This window comes from Danio rerio, chromosome 4, assembly GCF_052040795.2.
Source record: "Danio rerio strain M-AB ecotype USA chromosome 4, GRCz13ab, whole genome shotgun sequence".
Taxonomy (NCBI): domain Eukaryota; kingdom Metazoa; phylum Chordata; class Actinopteri; order Cypriniformes; family Danionidae; genus Danio; species Danio rerio.
In genome coordinates, this window is record NC_141024.2 from 23,796,734 (window position 1) to 23,822,076 (window position 25,343).

Consider the following 25,343-nt stretch of genomic DNA (forward strand, 5'->3'; position numbering starts at 1 on the left):
AACTAAACTGTGCAGAAATGCGGCCCTCCAGGAACTGAGTTTGACACATGTACACTAAACCCATCCCTAAACCTAACCAATAGTGTTTTCAAAGCCAAATGTAAGAGAAAAGTGCACTGCAACCAGATAGTGATACCAGTAAATATCGAGAAGGACCTTACGGTTAAATTAAAAAATGCACTGTTCACACAGTCAAGGATGTTTTAGGTAAACAAACAGTGATTTATCATTTTATCATTACTTTTTTTACACAGATGACATTAAGAAGGAACATTGAAACGTTATCTGACTAACATCTTGCAGCTAAATGTGTCTGGAAAAACATTCAAAGGCTGTTATTTTCATTAAGAACGCAAATGTGAATACGTATAAATGTCAGCGTGTTCGAAACGTGAACACGCTGTTTCCTTCTGTGTTCACACAGAGCAGCATTCCAGCAAATTACCGGTAATGTTACAACTTCTTTTTCTGGAAAATTGCCGAAACGAATTTACTGGTATTTTCAAAATGAGCCTGTTCACACATGATCCCTTCTGAAAAAGGTCTCTATGTGTGAAAGGGGCTATACTGTAACTTTGAGTTGTCAATATGGAGATGGGTAAAGCATACGTACATGATCAAAAATCATAGACAACGTTAAGTGGTTTTGTGGTATTTATTTGTTATTGTGCTAAGAAATTAAAATACTTTTTTTTGTGGATAATATGTCTCTCTAGATATAATTAAAGAGAAAAAGAACAAAAGCTTTTGGCATCACATTGCCCTATAGCATTAATTTTACCTATAAACTGCAGTCAAACTTATGTTAAAGTTTGTTTTTGCATTTTCACAAAAATGTAGGCTTAAACACTTATTTATGTTTTTTGTGGCCTTTTTAATAGTTTGTCATTTTTTTCTTTTCTAACTGTGAAACAACAGACTGATTCAGTGTTGACTGAATCAACTTTGTGGATAAGCTAAGTAATGCAATTAGAAAAATCAGATGAGGCATTCACTGTTCTTTTGACCAAATATGTCTGGTATGCAAACTAAAAAACATGCTGGTCTTTAAAATGCAGCTGCTTATATAGGTAATAGACAGCATGTTTTAGAACAAAGCTATTTCCTTGCACACAGTCATTGTTTATATGAAGCTTACTGTAAATTCATACAATCAATATGTAATGGTTACACAATCAATATATATTGAATACATTAGTCCAGTGGTCACAAAGTCACGTGTGCAACTGGTGTCCACTTATTTAAGCTGATGTCCAGGATTGAGTTCATGATGAACTCATCCATGTTTTAAATGTCATATGAGAACATTCTTGAGGTGAAGTTTAGACATTAAGAAGCAGCTTCACTGTATTACTTTCATCACATGCACTTAAATGTTTTTATTTTGGGCACTGGATCTCAGCAGAGACGTGCTGTTTGTTACCGATCTCCCGTTCACTCAGAGTCCTGTAGTCATATTAGACACTTCCTGACGGCTTCCTCAGAGTCTCCTGCTGTTTGCCCTTGCTCAGCCTCCTCCTCATATTAGTGTAATTAATCTCTCTCCTTCAGCATGACCGCGCTCTCCTTTCTATCAAATCATCTCTGCCATGCTGACTGTGCTCTGTGCTTCTATCTGGGGCATTTATGCCCACACCGTGGCTTGTAGCGGTTAGCCGAGCGCCAGTTTCCCCCATCAATCACATTAAAGCGGCGGGGCAGCCCCTTCACTCCATTCATCATAAAGATTCGTCTGTGTGGAGCGAGAGGAAAGAGCGTGGGAGAGGAGAGTTGGAGAGGAGAGTGGAGTTATTACTCTGGGTTTATGGGCAAATACTGATCTACCACACGCACACGTGTAAAGATCTCATCAGACCTGAAGCCGTTGCCTGGACTTTATGGATTACGCTCTTTAAGAATATGGATGAGGAGAATCTAAACTCTGCTGACGTATGGGTGAGCCCCCAGTTTTCTGTTACAACCGCTAGAGGTAAGATGTAACAGTAAGGGGTATTTTTTATGAAAATGAAGAAAAAAATGAATTAAATGATTATATATAAAAGAATGTGTCAAATCAGAAAGATATGTAAAGTGTTTTATGCTCTCACCAGCCAATTATTAGGTACACCTGTCCAACTGCTAGTTAACAGAATTTTCTAATCCGCCAATCACATGACATCAACTTTATGCGTTTAGGCATGTAAACATGGTCAAAACGATCTGCTGCAGTTCAAACCGAGCATCAGAATGGGTAAGTGACTTTGAACTTGGCATTGTTGTTGGTGCCTGACGGAGCCTACAGCCTACCTGAGAACACCACAGCCTACCTGAGTATTGTTGCTGACCATGTTCATCCCTTTATGACCCCAGTATACACATCTTCTAATAGCTACTTTCAGCAGGATAACACGCCATGTCATAAGGCATGAATAATCTCAGACTGGTTTCTTGAACTTGACAATGAGTTTAGTGTACTCAAATGGCCTTCACACTCACCGGATCTCAATCCAATAGAGCACCTTTGGAATGAGGTGGGATGAGAGATTTGTTTCATGGATGTGCAGCTGACAAATCTGCAGCAACTGAATGATGCTACTATGTCAACGTAGGTCAAAATCTCTGAGAAATATTTCCAGTATTTTGTTAAATCTATGGCATCAAGGATTAAGGCAGTTCTGATGACAAAAGGGTGTCCAACCCGGTACTAGTAAGGTGTACCGAATAAAAAATCACATTACATGCAAACAGAATAAAATAAAATCCAAGTTAGCTTACCCAACTCCCTAAAGAAAAGCAATACAAACAGTTATAAAGTAAAATGGCATCATCTCCCATACTTTTCTTAAAATGGTAAAAGCTAAGTATACAAAATATACAATATACAAAATTCCAAGACGTATATAATTCAAAATCACAAAGCTGTTTCTTTAAACAGTCAATGGTCAATAAAGGGGAAAATCTGGACACAGTAACAAACAATAATCAAAATATCTTTCTCTCTGATCTGAAACACTAGGTTTACAGTAATCAAATTATTTTCTTAATCTAAATAAGACAATAACATGATTAAGGTGTTTACATGAGTTGCTTTTTGAATGTTTCTTTCATGATCCCGTTTTACATGTTATAGTGCGTAGATTGATTAATCTTGTTGTGTCACCATCCTATCCAACATTTCCTCCGCAATTTCATGTAATTTTATGTTTCAATTTTATTTTTTTACTTTAACTGCAGTTCGGCAGTTTCACTTTCATTCAGGAACCTTTCATTCATGCCCGCGTGACGAACAGAAATATTGGATGTGATCATGAAGTAAGGACTGGTGATGGAATGGAAAGAAAAAAAACCTCCGCATTTCATGACGCGGATGTCTGTGGTCCTTTTCTGACTCGGTAGTTGCAAAGAATAGTGTCAAACAGTGTGTGTATAAACTATCCTGTCGCAAAAAGTGGCAAAATGTCCTACATGACAGTTATAGTTTGATTTAGGTGTTTACATGTCTGTATGTGCACTTATATGCACAATAATGCAACTAAAATAGGAATACTTCACATGTCGATTTTGACTTTAGTCGGATTAAGGTAATCAAAAATCCCTGTTTACATGGTTGACTCTTAAACAGAGTATGGTTCTAATCATATTAAAATCGGATTATTGGTGTCCATGTAACCGCACTCACTTTCTCTAATAATTTACTTTACCTGTATGATTTCAATAAGCAATCATACAGGTAAATTAATAAATCAACTAAAAAACTCAACCAATCAATTAGCCTTTATTGTTATAGCGCTTTACTACAACCAAGGTTGACCAAAGTGTTTTACACAAGTAAAAACAAATTATACAGCACAACTAAAAAGCAGACGATGCAAAACAATACATTAAATATCACACAAACATTAAAACATAGAGAAGTGTCATAGCTATTCATTTAAAGCCACTTTAAACAAGTTGGTCTTAGGCTTGGCTTTAAAAATTGGCAGGTCAGTGATTGTACGAAGCTCAGTAGGAAGAGTATTCTACGGTTTAGGACCTGCCACTGCAAAAGAGTGATCACCCCACTGCTTGTATCTTGACCAAGCAGAAGTTGACCAGCAGATCGCAAAGCTCTGCTGGGTATGTGAATGTGCAAAATTTTGCTCAAATAAGGAGCAAGGCCATTGACGGCATTAAAAACAAACATCAAAAGTTTTAAATCAATTCTAAATTTAACAGGGAGCCAGTGCAGGTAGTAGAGAATAGGTGTATTGTATTTACTTTTCTGACTGTTAGTTATCATGTGAGCAGGAGCATTATGCACAAGTTGTAAATGATGAAAACAAAGAAAACTAACTAACAATTAATGGTGTATAGTGCAAATGAATGATGTGAAGTCAAGTAGGACTGCCGGACCAATCACCACATCTTTTTTTATCATTAATGACCACACCCATCTAAAAGCAGTCAGGAACAGAAAGAGAAAAAACAACACAGAGGTCATAAAATACCTGCAGGTCATATAGGGGTCAGTTGAGTAGTAGCGTTTTGGGTTTTTACAGCAATGAATTTGAACTTTATGCATTTATCAGCACAGTTATTGATGCATTTGACTCATCTTTCTCTACCTCCAGCATAATGATCTGTGTGTTGAGTGGATTAATGATGCCTGAGATTGTTTCTTGTGAACTGCAGGCTTTGTTTGTTGTCATCGTTAAACCTACAACTATGCATATATATTTGTACTTTCGAATTTAATGAGCCACGATGAAAAAAGCAAATAAATACATTTACATTTTAGGCTGCCGTTTCATTAAAAAAGTATATTTTCAACATTGAAAGCCAAACAAAAATGCAAAATGTGGAAAGATCGTTAGCGAGGTGGGTTTAAGGATAAATTAACAGGATTAGAACTGTCATTTGGTCTTGTGGCTCATTTAATTTTAAATCAATGACAAAACAAAACATTATTTACTTTAGATTCACTGATATTTAGCATATTGTGTATTCTTTAGGATGTTTTATTTGTTCCGTTTGTTAAATGGTATTTTTGGAATTTTTGTTACCTTAATTTATATTTTAATGTTTATGTTTAATTTGATTTATTTATTTTTGACTGGAATGTTTGATGAACTTTTTTGGCATCTTTTTTCTTTCTTTTACTTTTAAGAAAGTGTTTGGGCAGCTTGTTTTGTTTTTTAAGTATTTGCTATTGCTGGTTCTATAGGATAAACATTGTGTTTGTTGGTTTGCTCTGGTACTTGGTATGTTTGTTTACTGTTTTTTTAAGTTCTGTTAGTTTAAAATGTCTGTTTGTTTGCTATTCTTCGTTGTTTAGCTTGTGTGTTTATTGATTCGGTTTGGATCATAGTTTTGATTAAGTTTTCTTTAGTTTTTTTCTTTTCTTTCTGAGCTTTGATGTTTGTTATTTCATTCAACTTGTTCTGTTTAAACCTATATTTTTTATAGATTTGTTTTTTTGTCTCTGCTTTGGTAGTTTACATATTGATTTGAGTCTTTGTTGTCTTTAAGTTTCTGTCTATTCCTGAGGGTGTTTGGCATGTCTGTTATTTGTTTCTGCTTGGATTAGTATGTTGGCCAATACTCTTCATAATCAGATGAAGATGACAGATGTCCTGTCATCAGTCTGTGACATTGCCAGTACATTTTCTTATCATCAGAGTTTATTGCCAGTTTAATTAAGCTTATTGATGTAATTATTTGATAATTAATGCACTTATTACATGTTAATTTAAGCAATGGGTGTGTATTTATATGAAATACATCATTTTATAAGCCAAACATTGTCATACAAAACTGCCATGTTGTAATACTTTACAAACCCATGGAAAGTATTTGCTAACTTTTTTTGAGGAAAGGTAAAAGAGAGTACTTGCTCCATCTTTTAATATTGATAATAATAATAACAATAATTCCTCACATTTATTTAGCGCTTTTCTGCGCACTCAAAGCGCTTTACACAATGGGGAGAGGGGGGGGGGGGATCTCCTCATCCACTACCACTGTGCAGCATCAACCTGGATTACGTGACGGCAGCCATTTTGTGCCAGACCGCACACCACACACCAGTTGATTGGTGGAGAGGAGACAGAGATGAAACCAATTGGAATATGGGGATGGTTAGAGGCCATCATGGACAGAGGCCAGTGGGCAGATTTGGCCAGGATTTTTAACAACCACAGAGAGTCGGGACCTCGGTTTAACGTCTCATCCGAAAGACGGCGCTCACTGAGCAGTATAGCGTCCCCGTCACTGTACTGGGGCATTAGGACCCACAAAGACCGCAGGTTGGGCGCCCCCTGCTGGCCTCACTAACACCACTTCCGGCAGCAACCTAGCTTTCCCATGTGGTCTCCCATCCAGGTACTGATCGGGCGCAGCCCTGCTTAGCTTCAGTGGGCGACCATGTGAGAGTTGCGGAGAGCTAGTTGCCGGCTTTTGCTAGATTACTGGTGAAAATTTTCATCAGAGATCTTGATGTTATTTTAAAGGCTCTGTTTGTTTGTTTGCTCTCTTTGGCTATTTGGTTATATTTGTCAGGTTCGTTATTGGTTCTGTTTGAATGTTGAGGTTATGTTTGCTTTCATATCTTTGATCTTTAAGATCTTTGTTCTGTTTTCTTAATAGATGCTGCACATTTACTTATGTATGTACATTTTTTAAGTTTGTTTTTGCTGCCTCGTTCATGTTTAAATGTTCTGTTTGTGAAATCATTTTATTTATAACTTTGTTTTAATAGTTTAAAGGTTATGCTGATTTTGTGTTGGATATATTTGTTTTTTGGATCATTGTTCTGTTTCAGTTTTATTTGCATATTTATCTGTTTTGAATGGATCTTTTGTTCATCTTTAGTTTAAAGGTTATGTTTTGGTAGTTTGGTTTTGTTTTGATCTTTCTTCATTTAACTTTTTTTTTCCTCTCCGCTTATGCGATCGGTCTGTTTGTTCACTGGTTCTGTTTGTTAATTAGTTCTGCTTGTTTATTAGTTCTGTTTAGATGCAAGGCAGCTCATTCAGTTTGATGGGAATTTAATTGCTTCAGCTCATTGGTTTAAAGGTTCTTCATTTGGCTACAGTCTTAAACAATCCCTCACAAAATTTACTCCGTCAACACCGAACATAACTGCTAATTGTTGATTTTTATCAGTTGTTCCGCGATATAACCAGATTGTAATTTTAAGACTCCCTCAAGAGTAGTATTACTTGCAATTGTGAATTAATTCAATTCAACTTTAATTTCACCTTATGTTAAGTTATGAGCAAGCCATTCCTGCAACCTCTGGGAGCGATGTCCAACACACAATATATGCAGAAAAAATCTTTCATTTGCCCAAACCAGACAGTGAATGATTGTGCCTTCTGTGGCCTACTCTCCAAAATGATTTGAAGTGTGAGCCTGGATCATTTGTTTTATCTGTCCTCACCGGCCTACAGGGTATATTCAACCTGCTGCTTTGTGTGAAAAAATGCTGAGTCTTCAACATCACATGCCTCAGCTATGGTCAACGTGACCTTTGTTTCGCCTGTATTGACTCTCTCTAGTGCGTCACATATTATAATTTGACCCCCAGGGCTATTCGACTGATGATTTCTCACGCAAACAAATACAAACACACAATAGAGCCCCTCTTCCTCTGACCAGGCATATTATATTACTTCTAAAATAGGAGATATTGGTATTTTAATTGCCTTTAAAGCATGATTTGCTCATCTGTCCATCCATCTGTCTTGCGTCCATTCATCTGCACATCCATCCATTTAAACAGATTATTACTCAACAAAATTTCCCTTTCTGACCAGCCATTCTGTTTAGTTGGATATATTACTGAAGCTGCTCAAATAAGAGGTTCTTGTAATCTGATTGTCTGAAAGCATCATGTTTGATTCACAACACCGTGTTTAATATCAGTCGATATTAAATCCTCTGGTTTAGTGTCAGTCAGTTTTTATTTATCTTATCATTAAAATGACAAATGTTCCGCTAATATCTAATCAACATTCAGCACCACCATACTACATGTGCTCATTAGATATTCATGAAATTACTCAGCCAGATCAAAAAGCATGTTTACAGCATTTAATGGGCAAAATTATGGTTTTAGCTGTAGAATACTAATTGTTTGAAAAAATCTACTTATGACAGAATGGATGTTCTGATCCAAGCTGGTTACTTAAATTGCGTAAAAATTTTAAAATGTAATAAACTTTTAATTTAATTTAATTTAATTTAATTTAATTTAATTTAATTTAATTTAATTTAATTTAATTTAATTTAATTTAATTTATTAAAATAGTTGTTAAAATATAATTTAGGGTACAAGTGAGAGGTCATTTCTCGAGAGGCACTTTAACACATCACACGCTGTTTACAAATTGTCTATAAGTCATGTAAAACAATTAATTGCAAACTGGAATAAATCTAATTTGATTATATGGTTTGGAATTGGATTTTTTTTATGAGATTATGTAAATGTTTTGTGATTATTTTGCATTTAAATTAAGCAGGATCACAGAAATATGCAACTTTTTGTCTTTTTTTGTGTTGGATTCATCGATTTCGGAATCGCTGAAAACTTGGGGGTCTGAAAGATAAAGATATTACTGTTATTATGTTGGCTTGAGAAAGTCAACATACTGTTATGCTACTCTGTCCTTGAAAACAAATGTATCTCCTCCTATGCCGTTCATGCCACAAGGCCCAAATGTGGTCAAAATGTGCCTTCTACATTCAAGATTGTTGCTATATCTCCTCATGCCTATAAGACTTATTGTTTTTTTAGTAAAAAATGTTAAATATTAAATTTTTATAATCCAAGCATATAAAAAAATTATACAAGCCCCAAATTTGGCCAAAAGCTGTATTTAGATGCGTTAGATTTTGTTGCTATATCTTTAAGGTTTATCAGATCTATAGTTTTTCAATAAATAATTTTTAAACATTATTTTTCTCAAAATATGGCAAGCCATTTTTGACTTAACCTCCATATTTTTTACTGATATGGCACGCCATTTTTGCATGTATTACTTTCACACTTATTAAGCATTGTATTTTCAAAAAAATACGGCAAGCCATTTTCACATAATGTTCATTCCCTTAGTCCCTTTATTAATCAGGGGTCGCCACAACGGAATGAACCGCCAACTTATCCAGCATTTGTTTTACACAGCGAATGCCCTTCCAGCCGCAACCCAGCACCAGCAATACATAATGTTCAAGTCCAGTTTTTGACACTCATAAAGACTGTCATAGAAACATCGGGGTTGATTAAGATCACTCATATTGCCAAGAAGCTTTGATGTATCATCACTAACCTGTCAAATGTCCCCATAGCAATAAAACATTATAACCTAGTAACCATTTAAAAATAGCAATATCTCTACATCAGAACATCGTAGGGACCTGGGCATTGGCTTGTTTGACTCATGCTAGCAAATGGGACTTCCTGTGTACTATGCATGGTAACAATGATAATGGAAGCCAAGTGCTAATAACGATTAGCTACATGCTATGAACCATTATCTAAATGCAATAACATATGCTAGAAATGTCTACTAAGTATTAGCATTTGATCAAACATGTACACGAGTATTGCCATTTAGCAACTGCTTAGCAACCACCTAACAATTGTTTTAGCAACTGCCTAGCAACCACTTAGCAACCGCCGCCGTGCTTCCTGCCAACTGCCATTCCCAGTCCTAGCACGCAGTCACGTTGGCTTTCTCAAGCCAACATCAAAGTTATCAATAAACTTTAGGTTCTAGTTGTTATTATTATTATTATTATCAGTAGTGTACTGATATAGATGGTGACTAGTGAGCCATTCTAACAAGGTATCATAAATCACATATACAGTTCGAATATTGTACAAACTTTAAGATATCATTTTCATTTGACATTTAGAAAAATGATTATGTGAAGTATCTCTCATATACAGGAATGTATAGCATAATAACTCAACAGGTTGTTTGTTTCAGGTCAAGAGCTCCTTGTGATTTTCTGAATGTCGACTAAAGCTTCATCTTTTCATCAGAAAGAGCTTATTAATGGATCAATGTTGAGCAGCGGCTCGTGGAGAATCTGTCTATTACAGTTCAATTGACCCCATTTAAGTCTCTGTCACGCTGCCGCCATGAAAAAGCAAACAAACAAACAGATGAAGCAGTCGACACTGGAGTCAGCGAACAATCTCCACAACGGCTGATTAATGAAGCGCCTCTTGATCGTCAACTTGAGCGCTTTGTCTAATTACAGGTTGTTTTAAAATCACATTGATTTGATTGAGCTTCCAATCATTTCCTCAGCTCTAAGTGCCAGCCATTCATCTTTACATCAGACATGGAGCTGATCGATACGCCAGCAACATGTGCGGTAAACAACACATAATTCAATGCACATTGCTGCCAGGCTCTGAAACAAAGGCTTTCCTTCTGCTTGTTTTGCAGGCTGACTCTGTTAGTGTAGGAGGACATTCATTCAGACTAGATGGATGCCCGTTCAGAAAGCTGCACCGTTCAGAAAGCCTTCGGCTAAAAGAGTCCAAGATCATTTTCACAGTGGGAATACATTTCCCAGTGAGCCACACCTCACACACTTCCTCTTTCACACTCGTTTTCTCTCCTTTCTCACTTCCTCTCTCACACACATTTAATTATTTACTGCTGACAAAGAATGAAGGATCTCTGTTGAATTCTAATATTAATCTAACATTTCAGATTTCTACTTAATTCAGTTACCGTAAATGCATACTCACAATATAAAACAATATTTTTATAAAAGTGCAAAAGAGCTGATTATCCATCAACCCCCCCCACCCCCAATTGGGTTTTCCCCCAGTATTTTCCCATTATTTTTATACATATCCAAAGGTTTTAAAGCAGTAATCAGTATAGGCTACTGTATTCCATGAAACCAAGCCAACCAGCTTGAAGACATGAAAAAGGATTTTATTGAGAAACCTTAAAATATATAAGCAGTATCTGAATACTATAGATGAATAATAACATATACAGTATCTTGATGGTTTTGGGGACAATAAGGCTGAAATCTGTTGTTGCATGGACTGCCCAAACTTTTTTCTAAAGACCCAAATATCATTGAGAGCCGAAGGGTCAAAGGTAAATATACCAAGTTACAATGCATTAAAGTTGCCTTGGGTAATTTCCTATTTTTTCTGAATATTTCAAAATAAATAGAAAACATCACTTTAAATCATATTAACTAATGCTGTATCGTTTTTTAAATATTAAGAAATTGCGATAAAAACATAATCAATCACATTTATAACACATTGGAGTTCAATGCTGAATACACTAGGCAGAATCTGCCTTTGATTTGATTTGATCACCAAAGTCTCTGCATTGTCAGGTGACAGTATGTACATTTGAACAAAATCTGATTCATTTACACCATTTAATTGAAACATTTAATTACAGCTTTTAACAATAAAACAAACAAACAAACAAACAAACAAACAAACAAACAAACAAACAAACAAACAGTTACATTATATTGGAAAAGACAAACTTGAAATCATGCCTATCATTCTCATCACTCTTCTCAGATGGGAGGGAGGGACAAAGCAAAGGTGGCTATTGCAGGCCCTAGTTAGGGCATCTCTGATCTAAAAAATATCAAACACATTCAGTGAGTTTGATGACTACATGTTGGTTTTACACATTAAATCAGTATATTATTTGATTTGCTAAAGATCATGAGACACAAATGAATGGAGTTATGGTGGTAAAAATAACATACATAAGTTGCAAAAAAATAAATAAATATAGATATTTAAACCATATATTTATAAATATTTAACCAGTGGTAAAAGCAACTTTTCTTACTTTTCTGGTGAATCTTTTTTTTAAGATTTATGGGTAGCAGTTCTTCATAATTCAATAATAACATTGCAATCATGGTTGCCCTGCTTAAAAAAAAAAAGGTTCTTGGGTGAAAATTACTGATTTTTAATTTTGTGGCACTCTAGTTTTGAATGTTTTGCATAATAGATGGCGGATGCACTTGAAAGATGAATGAAATATTCAGCCAGATGAAGGCGTTTGGTAGATAAATTCACCATGGCTTACTCTACATTTCTCCTCAAGGGAGACGAATAAGAGTCCATTTTGACTTCTGTTTTCTGTTGTGTTGTTGTTGTAGATTCGGCTGTACGCCAGACCTGATGCCATCCAGAGCGGATCGGGTGACTACGCTCTGCGCATCACCAAGAGACTCCTGCAGTTTTACCAGGATTACTTCAAAGTCAAATATTCCCTCCCCAAATTAGGTAAGCCGGCCGGTGAAATGTCTTCATCTTTATCTGGCTTCAGTGACGCTGCTGAAACTGGTGATAAATGTTCTTCTCATCAGATTTTTCATTGTTCCTTCTGTCGGTTCTGTGTGAATTCATGTTTCGTTTTGGTGTAAAGAAGTGAAGAGTGTCGATATCAACACAGTTCTTGAGTTTATTGATCCTCAAAGTGCTGCAGGCGTGTGCGCCTGTGTTTGGTCTTGGGAATCAGAGCACGCACCTTGCGTGTGTTGTGAAAGTGTGTGTTTGTGGCTGTATTGACTTGTGTGTGTGCTGTATGTAGTTGTAAGTGTGAGTGTGTTTGTTCTGGACGACTCGTTTCGCTCCATTGGGTTCCTGTCAGCTCTCTGTATTCATTTGAATGTAGGCATCAATCTCTCTGGGCTTCTGTCTGTCGCTCTTCTGCCGTCTGCTCACTCATCTCCAAATGTGTGTGTGTGTGTGTTTCAGCAGGCATGTAATATTAATCATGTGCTTTACTCTGTAAACGCTCTCTGGGAAGCAGTTGCTCAGTTTGCTAATAAGGTTAAGACCCTCATCATTTTCACACACACACAAACATTTCGGTGCTTTTCTTTCTGCATTTCTTTCTCATCTTTGCCTCCTGGAAAAGCCGGCTTTAGTTGTGTTATGAACAAGACTGTCATTCTGCTTCTCTGTAGCATATTAGCCAGCTAGCATCTTCAAAAACACAGCTAACTGCTTAAGCTGGATTACCTACTGTAGCAGGTTTTTAAGAGACTTTATAGTTATAACATTACCTGTAATTACATTTGAAATGTTCAGTGCTAATGAGGAAAATGTAGCAGTCTAGCTTATATGTTTCCCTTGTGAATGAAGTGTAATGCTTTGTATTTGCTGTAATTAAAATGACTATCCTAAACTGTACATTTCAATTTTAATGTAAAAAAGCATGTGCTTATGCAGTATGCCAGAAAATAACACAAATATATTCTTTTTAAAGTAGACGTGCTAAAGTGTGCTTGTTTCTCACAAGAGTTAGCACATGATGTTCTGTCACAAAATCTTTTCCCTGCGCTTCATAAAGCTTTCAGTTGTTCACAGGACACGCGATGATCAATTGCTTGTTGACAGTCTTGTGATTTACAGTACAACAGGATTGGCATCTTTTGAAAGCTCTACACATGCTCTCGTGTCACTAATGAGCCTTTTTCATTACTGCTGCTCTATTGATTGACGTCCTGCAGGATCCTTTGACTGAATCTTTTCAAACATGCCGAACCCTTTAATGAGGCTCCAGATTTTCACGACCTTTATTTTGTCGCTTGCTATAAAGAGAGTCCCGTCTGACTGTTCAAATGTCACGTCAGAGATGCTGCCTGTACAAAAGATGAAGTTTGTTTTGTTTGGTGACCTTAAGACACTTCTGACATGTTGCATGTGATTTCTAAACTGAAGGACGAGATGATTTCAGCGTGAGATTTGAGAAATGATGTGGATGTAATGAATGCGTCCGTTATGTAAAGGCACCATCTGTGTGTGGAGTGTTGGAGCAGTTGCAGAGCCTCTGGCCTTCAAACAGGGACATTCTGTCTTTCTGCTCATGCAAAGCACAAAAACACAGAGAAATCAACTCGGAGCTTACAGGTTAAGCAGAAAATCACATCTCAAGTGCCTGAAACACCTCAATGACGTCTTTTAGTTTGTAACAAAGCACTTTTGAGCGCTCCAGTTTATGTGTTCTGAGAGAGTTTTGAGTTATTTGGTTTGTTCTTTGACTTAAAGGATAAAGTTCTTTGTATCTACGCCTCTTGGCATGTGATTCTGTGCTAACGGCACAGCAATTGCTCTCAGTTTGTGAAACGACAGCACAAACCGCAGCACGAGCAATTCATTAAAGTGTCTCATTGTTCACCCGTCGATTCTGAAGCAAAGTCCAATTAGAGCAACTTAATCAGAGCCCAGATCAGCTTGACTGACAGAGGAGACAAAGAGCCACCAAACACTTTCTCCTTTAGTCTCTCTCTCAAAGAGGGAGAAATCAGCAGGAAAGAGATTCAAACAATGATGTAAAGCAGAGTAGAGAATGGACTTTGTTGTCGGGCTGCATTTAATAGCTCAGTAATCAGTTTCATGCTTTAAGAGCAAAAGCCTCCAGAAGCTTCATCAGCAGTGAAGAGTCGCATGCAGAATGATGATCAGATGAAGAATCAGAGCATCCACAACACCATTCTGCCCCTTAGCTTTCATTATATCAGTTAAATATCCTCAATCTGCTAGAATTCAACCACTGATGCTTTCAGGGGCTTTTGTAGGAGCCCTGATGAACAGAGCAATAAATAAATCAGTCCAAAGCAAGCATTTGTATGCTTTCATTTATACATTTTACTCCAACAAAGACTTTGTAGAATTTTAGAAAAAACAAGATGTTCTTTCACTGTCTGGTGCTCAATTTGTATATCAGATAAGATACTGTTGAGAGCAAGAAGATAACATTAACTCTTTAAATGGTAAATAAAGTGATCTGAGTGAAAAATGTAACTAACCAACAAACTAACTATTTATTTGTTAGCACTGTCGCCTCACAACCAAAAGGTCGCTGGCTAGTCCAGTTAATGTTTCTGTGTTTAGTTTGCATGTTCTCCCCGTGTTGGCGTGGTTTTCCTCCAGGTGCTCCGGTTTTCCCCACATTCCAAAGACATACGCTATTGGTGAATTGAAGAAAACTAAATTGGCCGTAATGTAAATGAGTGTGTATGGATGTTTCCCAGTACTAGGTTGCAGCTGGAAGAGCATTGGCTGTGTAAAACATATGCTGGGAAAGTTGGCGGTTCATTTCGCTGTGGCGCCCCCTTTTGAATAAAAGGGCTAAGCCGAAAATGAATGAATGAATGAATAAATTGGCCGTAGTGCATGAGTGTTTGTGTGAATGAATGTGTATGGGTGTTTTCCAGTACTGGCTTGTGCCTGGAAGGGCATTTGTTGTGTAAAACATTTGCTGGCATAGTTGGTGGTCCATTCAGCTGTGGCAACCTCTTTAATAGAGATTAAGGGCATCACACACCGGATGTGCCGCTCAGCGTCGCGACATGGCGTGCACATGACTGTTGAATGAATTGCACACCAGACGCGTACATTCGCATGCTATTTAAACTTAAACTAATTAGATGAGGCTCTGATGGCATGGCAGAAATATCAACAGTGTCCTGAGTCATGGCTGGGCGCCGCTGACTTGCGGCGCCGGTGTGTGTAACCTGATAGAAACCTATGTTTACAATTCTTAAATGCACAGTGCTTCTGGTGTATGACCCTTTTTAAAACGACGCAAAATTAATAAAATAATGAAAAGTTATAACAGTTTTTGTGCTTTGTGTAAATAAAATAAAATAAAATAAAATAAAAGCAAAACAGAAGAAAACACAACATGACACAACAACACAACATGAATAAAATTGTCTTTGACAACAAAATAACAATGACTTATAAGGGTATAACAGGAAATATTAGAAAATTTTTAACCGCGGTAAACTTTGAAACCGGTTATCATCCCATGCCTATATGTGATCCCAGACCACAAAATCATAGGGGTCATTATTTTTTTATATTTTAATATATTTATGGTACAAAATGTAAAACAATTAGAATCAAACTCTTTTTCATTATGATTTTTGCCTTAACGCAGTGGCGCAGTAGGTAGTGCTGTTGCCTCACAGCAAGAAGGTTGCTGGTTCGAGCCTCGACTGGGTCGGTTGGCATTTCTGTGTGGAGTTTGCATGTTCTCCCTGCGTTCTTGTGGGTTTCCTCCGGGTGCTCCGGTTTCCCCCACAGTCCAAAGACATGCAGTACAGGTGAATTGGGTAGGCTAAATTGTCCGTAGTGTATGAGTCTGAATGAGTGTGTATGGTTGTTTCCCAGAGATGGGATGTGGCTGGAAGGGCATCAGCTGCGTAAAAACGTGCTGGGTAAGTTGCCGGTTTATTCCACTGTGGTGACACCGGATTAACAAAGGGACTAAGCCTAAAAGAAAATGAATGAATTAATAATTTTTGCCATAAATGAAAAATGTATCATTTTGACTCTATATCATATTGTTGACTATTTCTCAATATATCTGCAAAATTACTGGTAAATACTGGTTTAGTGGTCCAGCATCACAAAAAAATCAAATAAGATTATGGACTATTTACAAGTAACAAATTAAATAAGCATTTTTTAAACCTCATTTGTAATTTCCGTTCAAGGTCACATATTGTAATAATAATTTGTGTATATATTTTGGCAAATAATAATAATTTAGACAGTAAAGAGAGAATATGAGGAAAAGAAAATAAGAATTTTTGGTTCATTTAAAAAAATATCTGGAAGTTCGTCTATTACATTTTAGGGAACAATACTGTAATGCTCTAAAAATATGTTCACATGTACTATTAAACAGTAAGATCAATGTGTTTTCGATCACATCCTTATTCGATTTCATGTAATAAAAACAGGCTTTACTGATAAATGCATTCCAAATTTGACATGACAGCTGGTCTTTCGGTGTCCTCTATCAATATAATCAGCTTGTATGATGGCTGTAATGGAGCACATCATCTGTTTGTCAAGAGAAATAGACATTGTGAGCGTTTGAAGAAGCATTTAGTGCGTCCTTTGAGAGGGACGTGATCTTTCTTAGATATTGATCTACTGTAAGTGCTTCTCAGACGGAGATCAATGATCTATCAAAAAGAGGCCGAGTCGACAGGAGAATGAGACTGACAGATACAGAGCAATGCAGAAGGAAATCCAATACGTGACAAATGTGGACGGGTTAATCTTCCATTGCTGTTGAAAGAAAGGATATGTGTGAAGAGTTGGACAGTGGAAAAAGATCAAGTACAGACCAATCAAATCAAATCCCAGTGTCATTCAGTCTGTGAACCCATTTACTTATATTTCAATGGTTTAGATGCAGACTAGGACACACCTCCACTGAGTTAAAGTTCAAAATAGTTCAACTTTTGCCGCTGTGTTGATTAATACTGACTGTATGTCAACGTTATTTTTTGGAGTAATGTTTAAGAATAGAACAATATGTGCTCTAACTGCATTGTTTCATTAATGCATTGGGCACACACATATATTCGACCAGCGGTGCATGCAATAGATCAATCACAGGAGTCTGGCTCATCAGACAATTGTTGTTGGAGACCCCCAAAACCATACTATGACATTCATAGTTTCGCATTTTAAAAGTTTGTACTGTATTCTTCATCAAATAGCCTTCATGAGCAGATATGGCTTCACTTAAAACAATAACAAATCGTACTATTTCAAAACTTTTGCCTGGCAGTGTTTTACGAGTTTACGTGCTCAGTCAATTGCGTCAACATGGTAAATGATTTTGGCGTTGCGGTCTTGAAGAGAGCTTAGACCTCTTGTCCTTGGAGGAGGCTCGATGCATGAGCTTCAAGTATTAAAATGCTGGAATCCATGCAATTCCTTCATGTTGTCCTAACACAAATCGGTTAAATTAACTTAATCATTTTGACAAATTTAAGTAGATTGAACATAAAACGATTAAGTTGCCCTTCAAAAACCTTAAGATTTGTTTAAGAATTAGTCCCTTTATTAATTCGGGGTCGCCACAGCGGAATAAACCGCCAACATCCAGCAAGTTTTTAAACAGCGGATGCCCTTCCAGCAGCAACCCATCTCTGAGAAATGTGTTGATTTAACTTGTTTAAATAAGTAGTTTAAACAATCAGCAAAAGTCATATTTCGAGTGCATAAAGTAATTCTTTTTTTGTATATTATGTTTTATAAAATGTTATGCTCAGTAGGCAAATGAGGCATTATTTAATTTTTTTTACATCACTCACTCACTTTGCTTCGACTCATTTTCTGATTTATCAGAGATCACCACAGTAAAATGAACCTTAAATTATTGTAAACAGCAAATGCCCTTGTAGAAAATAGAAAAGAGATTCTATTCTTAAGATATATATATATATATATATATATATATATATATATATATATATATATATATATATATATATATATATATATATATATATATGTAGGCATAATTATCTAAATATTGGATAAAGTCAGGTTTAATAATTTTTTTTTGTTTTTTTTTTACTTATTTGAGTCAAATATTTTATCGAGCGAGTTTTGGGATGCTCTTTTTAGTACAACATGCATATAATGAAAAGCAAAAAATAGCTAAGAAGTCTCACGGTGCATGAAAATCAGTATCTCGCCTTAACTACATATTGATCCAGAAACAAGTTCCTCATGGCTTCCTCTAAAGCTCATGTTTCTAGGAGATCACAATCACACACATGTGACCTTCACATTTATTTGATCCCAGATGCATGATGGGAATAATGATATTTATCACAGTCACCTCCTGGCTGCCATAGCTTTATGAGATTACAGTGGGAAGAGGGCATTCTGGGTAATTTCTTCAGTCTTGTGGGAAACACAGAGCTGGAGATCAAACTGTGTGTATTAATCTGAGAGAATGAGATATTAAACAGCCGAGGAGATTTGATGTTCACATACAGCAGACGCTCTCAGGTGTCACAGATGCAATATTTTCTGAGGTGAATGATTGATTTTGAGGATGGTGTTGTTTTGTATTTCGAGGTAACTTATTGGCTGATTTTTGCAGTTCTTGTCCTCTGCAAGGTCATGTTTCTGTGCAGCCTTCCTCCTCTTCATGTCATTATTATTTATTATAAACACAACCATCACATTTTCTTCTCTTTATTTCTTTCTCATTCTCTTATTTGTTCTCTGTTCTCCGTGAACCCATCAAAATAAATAAATAAATAACTAAAATACCCATCATCCCTCACGTCTTCAAGAACTGAAGCATAAGCTTCTCCTCTAAATACCTCATTTTTGTGTCTCGATCACTATCTCTGTGAATGTTCTGGGTCGGGCCCTTAATACAAAAAAATCCCAAGGATAATGGTAATCTCTTCCAGAATTCATTAAAACTAATCATCAAGGTCGAGCGAGGGGCGTTTTGAAAGCGTCTCACCATCGCTGGAAAAGTGACGGTCATAAAACTGAAGGGTGTTTCACTAGAGATGAAAAATGAGCACATTACAAAAGAATCACAAAGCCGCTGTATGTCTGATGAATGTTAACAGAGCGATGCTCTTCGCCTCTCGTCTTTTACTCTTAAAGTGTTTCTCAAACAGACCTCTGACCCTTCAAGTTCTGCTAAGATTTAAGATTAAGACTCTTTTCTCTAAATAATAATATTAATCTGTTCATGCAATGAAATATAGTATACACTGCTTACTACATATGCAAGTTAAGACTATTTATAACATGTATTATTTGCACTTTATGCTAATTGTAAATATTCAGAATATTCCATAGATTCAATTCAATTTATTTTTATTTCTATAGAGCTTTTACAATGTAATTTGTGTCAAAGCTGCTTAACATAGACGATTATAATAAATGGAAACTGTGTCAGTCCAGTTTTCAGAGTTTAGGTTCAGTTTAGTTCAGTTCATTGTGGTTTAATTCTATATAAAATATAGATATAAAAAAAAACATTTATATTTGTGCTGCACTGCAAAAATGGCACTGTAGTATTCAAAAGGAGAAAAGCATACTATATTGAAAATCATTATTTCTAACAAATAATGAGCCATTAAATATGATTGATGAGATCATTTCCTTTTTAGATCAATTTTTATTGGAGTACAAAAACATAAATCTAATCACAAGAATCTGATTTTCTCTATACATCCAGTTTAAAACAAACAAACAAAGAAAGAAACAAACAAAAGTCATTTATATAAAAAGATTACTTCCTTTTCCTCATATTTTAATGAAATATTGCCAGCACTGACTGAGAGGTTTATATTGCTTTCTGTTATCAGACTCTCAAGGCAAGAAATCTTTCATTTTATAAGTGTGTGCATTTGAGTGTGTGTGTGTGTGTGTGTGTGTGTGTGTGTGTGTGTGTGTGTGTGTGTGTGTGTGTGTGTGTGTGTGTGTGTGTGTGTGTGTGTGTGTGTGTGTGTTGCTGTTTATCATAGAAATATCAGGTCACATTATCAAAAGAACCTGGTTTGTCTTGTCGCTGCTTCTCTTCAGGTATCTTCAATCAAATGAGTGTCACTTTCACATTCGGCAGGTGCTAACAAACATACAGGTGTCTGCAGCTCCTCTATTAATATTACATGAGCTGTGCTTTGCATTTCTTAACAAGTTCGAAGCCTTCATCATCCAGATATAACAGCGAGAGCAGTCGTTATCCACAAACACAAGTGTGAAAGTCTGTCATTAAATCTGATCCAAAGTCTGCAGAGAAGCTGCTTACACTTCAAGACATTCTATACAGGTCTGAGACTGAGAAATGTTCATGACTATAAATTATTACATTTATTATGATAAAAATACATCTATTTAATGATGTTTCTTTGTTATATTATTTTAAATTCTATTGACAATCTAATGCGCCATACAGAATCCTTCAAACACAAACAAAAATGCAAATGCCAAGCTTAGTTCTTGTTATTTTATTATTGTATTTTAAAATTATAATTATTGGACTTTATTTGTTCTGAAGATTAATATTTTTATTTGCTTCTTTATATTTATTTGTTTAGATATTCTGAGGAATGCTGGGAATTAAATAGTTTACTGCACCTACAGTACTAACTTCCATATTTTTTCTACCATGGAAATCATTTTTAAAATGTTTTCTTTTTTGTTTAACTTATTTCTTTCTGCATATTTGACTGCATATTCTACAGTAAAGTGTCTGTTAACCCACTAAATGATTATTATGTCATTAATTATCCCCCCTTAAATCATTACAATCCCCTAAAGACCTTAGTTTATCATTAGAACACAAATTAAGATATTTTAGATGAAATCAAAGTGCTCTCTGACATCCATCCAAACAGCAAGGGAGGGTTATGAGACATTTAAAAGAAAAAGGAACTAAAAACACTAAAACCTAACATTCCATGTAATTTTAGTTGCTTAACTGTAATCGCACGAATCTCCTAGAATAATTTTGTGTGCCAAAACACTATAAAAACATTTTTATTTGCCAATTTCTTCCCCCTCAAGTCAAGGTGGTCATTTACTACAACGCTTGTATATTGTTCTGATGCTAAAAATTAATCCAATATTCTGTATCGACTGTAGTAAACGCTCACTCTAAGGGAGAAGACATAGGTGAACAATTGTACAGGTTTTTTTCTTAATTTGATTACATTTGAACTAGTAAAGTCAGTGTTTTCACAATTTATTTAATTCCTTTTCTTGACTTTGAATGTTTTTTAAATGTGTCTGTCTATGGAGGGTTAGAGAGCTCCAGGATTTCATCTAAAATACTTTTATTGTGCTGCAAAGATTGAAACAACATGAAGGTGAATAATTAATAACAAAGATTTCAATTGCGGCGGCACGGTGGCTCAGTGGTTGTCACCGCACAGCAAGAAGGTCGCTGGTGCAAGTCCCAGCTGGGCCATTTGGCATTTCTGTGTGAGTTTGCATGTTCTACTCTTGTTGGTGTGGGTTTTTTCCGGGTGCTCCAGTTTCCCCCACAGTCCAAAGACATGTGGTATAGGTAAATTGGCAGAACTAAGTTGGCCGTAGTCTATGAGTGTGTTTGTGTGTGAATGTGAGAGTGTATAGATGTTTCTGCATTTATTCAGTCATTCTCTTGGCAAAGCCTGATGTAACAAACTGTTTTGTGGTTCCGGTGAATACAGCAGAGTATGAAAAATGATCCAGCATCTCTAGAAATCTGCAATAAGCTCACGTTTCTATCACTTGTCATTTTTTTGTGGTTCTTCAGTCTTCATTTTCAGCTTTCAGAGCTCTGGCACCAGCAGTGCGGCTTTATTCCTGGAAACACAATGACCTTTAGTATGTTTAATCACAGCTCTCTCTGTGTGTGTGTTTTTTTGTTTGTGTGTGTGTATTTTGGTTGGAGATGAAGCATGATGAAAGCTGGAAGCGTTGTTTTTTTTCTGCTGAGTTCAGGTCTTGCTGAAGGCGAAGTCGTGGCCCTCGTGTCTCTTCATCCATCATCTGCTTCTGAACTCTCCAGCCTCTGCTCTCTATCGATTGTGTCCATCATTTCTGTCCTCCTCCTGCTGAGACTCAAACCTGAAGCTGAAGCAGAATCTCCTGCTGCTGTTTCCTTTACACAGATTAAAAGCAGCTTTGCTGAAGGTTGAGGGATCCAGACATCAGATTACACTCGAATACAGCAGGAAACACAGCTCTGATGTTTCTGCCAGTTCAGTTCACTGTCCTGTGTAATCTTTTCCCTGCTGTTCCCTTCTCATAATCCTTAGCTTTGACTAGAGCTGATATATTCAGCAGGTGAGCAGGAGCTACTGGTCAGTTTGTGTCCGACTCAAATGTAGAGTCACGTTTTTGAGCTCAAATCAACATTAAGTTCTGAATCGCATGAAGAAGAGAGGATTTCATGCTATTGTTCACAATTTTTCTCTGTTCGTTTTGGTCTGGTGCTGCTCATATTGTTCAGCAAAATGTCTAACACATATTTTTGATCTTTTTTTTTATTGAATTACAAGAAAATTACATGACTTCTGGTCTTGTACATGGTATGCCTGCAGCACTTTTTCAAGAAAAGAAGTAAAAATAAAGAGATGTATTGAGCGCACACTAAAGAGCAAGCACCCTACTGAGTGTGTGTTAATGATATTGACCTGAGTGGAGGCTCATGCTGTCAGGACTCGTGCTTCAGTCGCCTCTCCAGATTTCTGCCAATGGAAGCAGTTTTGTGTTGTGTTTGTGTGCTGGTCAACGCTTGAGTTTGATTGCAGAATCTCAGTTTGTGCCGTAGATCAGAGTCATTTGTCATTGGTTTATTCAGAGCTGAAACCTCATTCGTCAGTCTGATTGGACATTCAGGATCAACAGTAAAGAGAAAAGTAAAAGATGTGTCCTAAAGCCTTGACGTATCCGTTAGTTCATAGAGAGAAGCTGCTGTCTGTCTGTTTATGCTGATCTATGAATCTCTCTGGAAATGATGGAGGATGATGGTATTTAAGTATTTATGCTCTCTTTAAATGGCTTAAGGAATAAAGTCCCTCAGATGCTGCTGAAGAGAGATTCAAGGAGCTTTCAGCGAGCAGAGAAAAATAAAAAAAGTCAAGAATTCGCCCTCTCACAAATAGCAAAAGGGGCTGATTTTATAATGCGGATTAGATCTGGACAAAATGCCTCCAGAGGACTGTTCAATAAAGTGTGATGTAAGCCTATAATTGGATTGATTATGACAGAGAGGAGAGAAGAGAAAAGAGCATCAGGCCCAATGGCACGCTGGACATCAGCACACTGTAGGAGCACAGAAATATTAAAAAGACCAATTTAAATATGTCTGTTTTCCCATTATCCCATAAGTTGATCAGCATTCCTCTTGAGGTCACTTTAATATAAAATACCAAATGTGAATTTATGTTGATTGCCTAAGGACTGCACAAATAAAAGTATCTATTTAAAAAAAATAAACGTTTTAAAAATGTAGTTCGGGTGACGCGGTGGTGCAGTAGGTAGTGCTGTTGCCTCACAGCAAGAAGTTTGCTGGTTCAAGCCTCAGCTGGGTCAGTTTGCGTTTCTGTGTGGAGTTTGCATGTTCTCTCTCGCGTTCGCGTGGGTTTCCTCTAGGTGCTCCGGTTTTCCCCACAGTCCAAAGAAATGTGGTTCAGATGAATTGGGTAGGTTAAATTGTCCGTAGTGTATGAGTGTAAATGAGTGTGTATGAATGTTTCCCGGAGATGGGTTGCAGCTGGAAGGGCATCTGCTGCGTAAAACATATGCTAGATAAGTTGGTGTTTCATTCCCCAGATTATTAAAGGGACTAAACTGAAAAGAAAATGAATGCATGAAAATGTAGTTGTTTCAATTATACTAGCATGCGCCAAGTACATGTTTTAGAGGTTTTAGTTAACTGAACCTAAACTCCATGCAAAGTCATGAAAAAACTTCTAGCAAATTAAACAGTTGGGATTTGCATGGATTAGAGTTATTGAAAATTTTAGATTTTGTCTGTTAAAATTAGCACTGCAGCTTCAGGAATTTACTCTCAAATTTTATGACTGTATAACAAATGTTTTAGTGTCATAAACCACTCCTGTTTTTGCAGGGTTTTTTTTTACACCTCTGATTTGTATAAGGCTAGGAAATGGGTGTTTCCTGTTGTGTTAATGTGGGAGTGTCCAATGTAGAAAGAGGGAAGTGATTGCATAAAAAGGGGAGTTTCATTGCTCACATAAAGACAGCTAATTTGTACACTAGCAGCGCAAACATACACACAGTGATGGACAGCTATGTCGATAGCAGCAGATACAGTATTCCAGAGAGGAGTTCTCCGTATCAAAATCCCCAGAATCCTACAGTGGTCATACAGATTCAGGTCCACTACCGTAAATGATAAAAACCACCAAATAACTGCATCAACAAGTAGTGCACATGCTCATTTCTGTGACATGCCCAGTTCAGTGAAGTTCAATCCAAGACACACTGTAAACAAAATGCTGGTTTTTTACACAATTGATTTGTGCGGAACAACATTAATAAATTGAGTTAACGTATTAATGTTTACAAATTTAAGTGGATTGGACAAGCAACAGAATGTGGAAATGTGCTTCCTGAATATCATCTTGCAGATAAACAAAAGTACACCTTTTACAGTTTAGAATGATGTCTTGTTCCAATTTGAAACCCCCAAAATAATGGAGTATTTTAAGTTGTTTTCAGAAAAATCTGCAGTCATGCTGAAGCTTCACACATTGAGGGGATAACACCGTATCCTAACACATGACATGATTTCAACAACAACAATTTTGTCTTCACCAAATGCTGAAAAATGTTAAATACCAGAGATGTACAGGTTTATACTCTAACCTATACATATTAAACCTCTTTAACATTATTAAAAGTGGAAACTCAGTGGCTGATGTGTGTTGGGATGGGCTGAGTCACAGTTATAACGTTAATTTTCAAACTAAATGTTTGCTAGTTATTTTATTTTCAAAATTGAATGTAAACTGTCTACTTTCAGAATGGCAGTAATAAAATGGTATTCAAACTG

General features: G+C 36.5%; 1 protein-coding gene across 5 annotated transcripts in view; it reads left to right on the forward strand.

The window, feature by feature from the left end:
- trhde.1 (thyrotropin releasing hormone degrading enzyme, tandem duplicate 1) overlaps window positions 1-25,343 on the forward strand; it is a 202,266-nt gene that overhangs the window by 20,686 nt on the left and 156,237 nt on the right. For all 5 annotated transcript variants that reach the window (XR_015483140.1, XR_015483141.2, XM_087248252.1 and 2 more), the window contains one exon: window positions 12,133-12,259. Coding sequence is in view for 3 of the 5 variants with exons in the window: in XM_087248252.1 (XP_087104378.1) it covers window positions 12,133-12,259 (127 nt within the window). In the remaining 2 variants the exon portion in view is untranslated. The remainder of the gene's footprint in view (window positions 1-12,132; window positions 12,260-25,343) is intronic.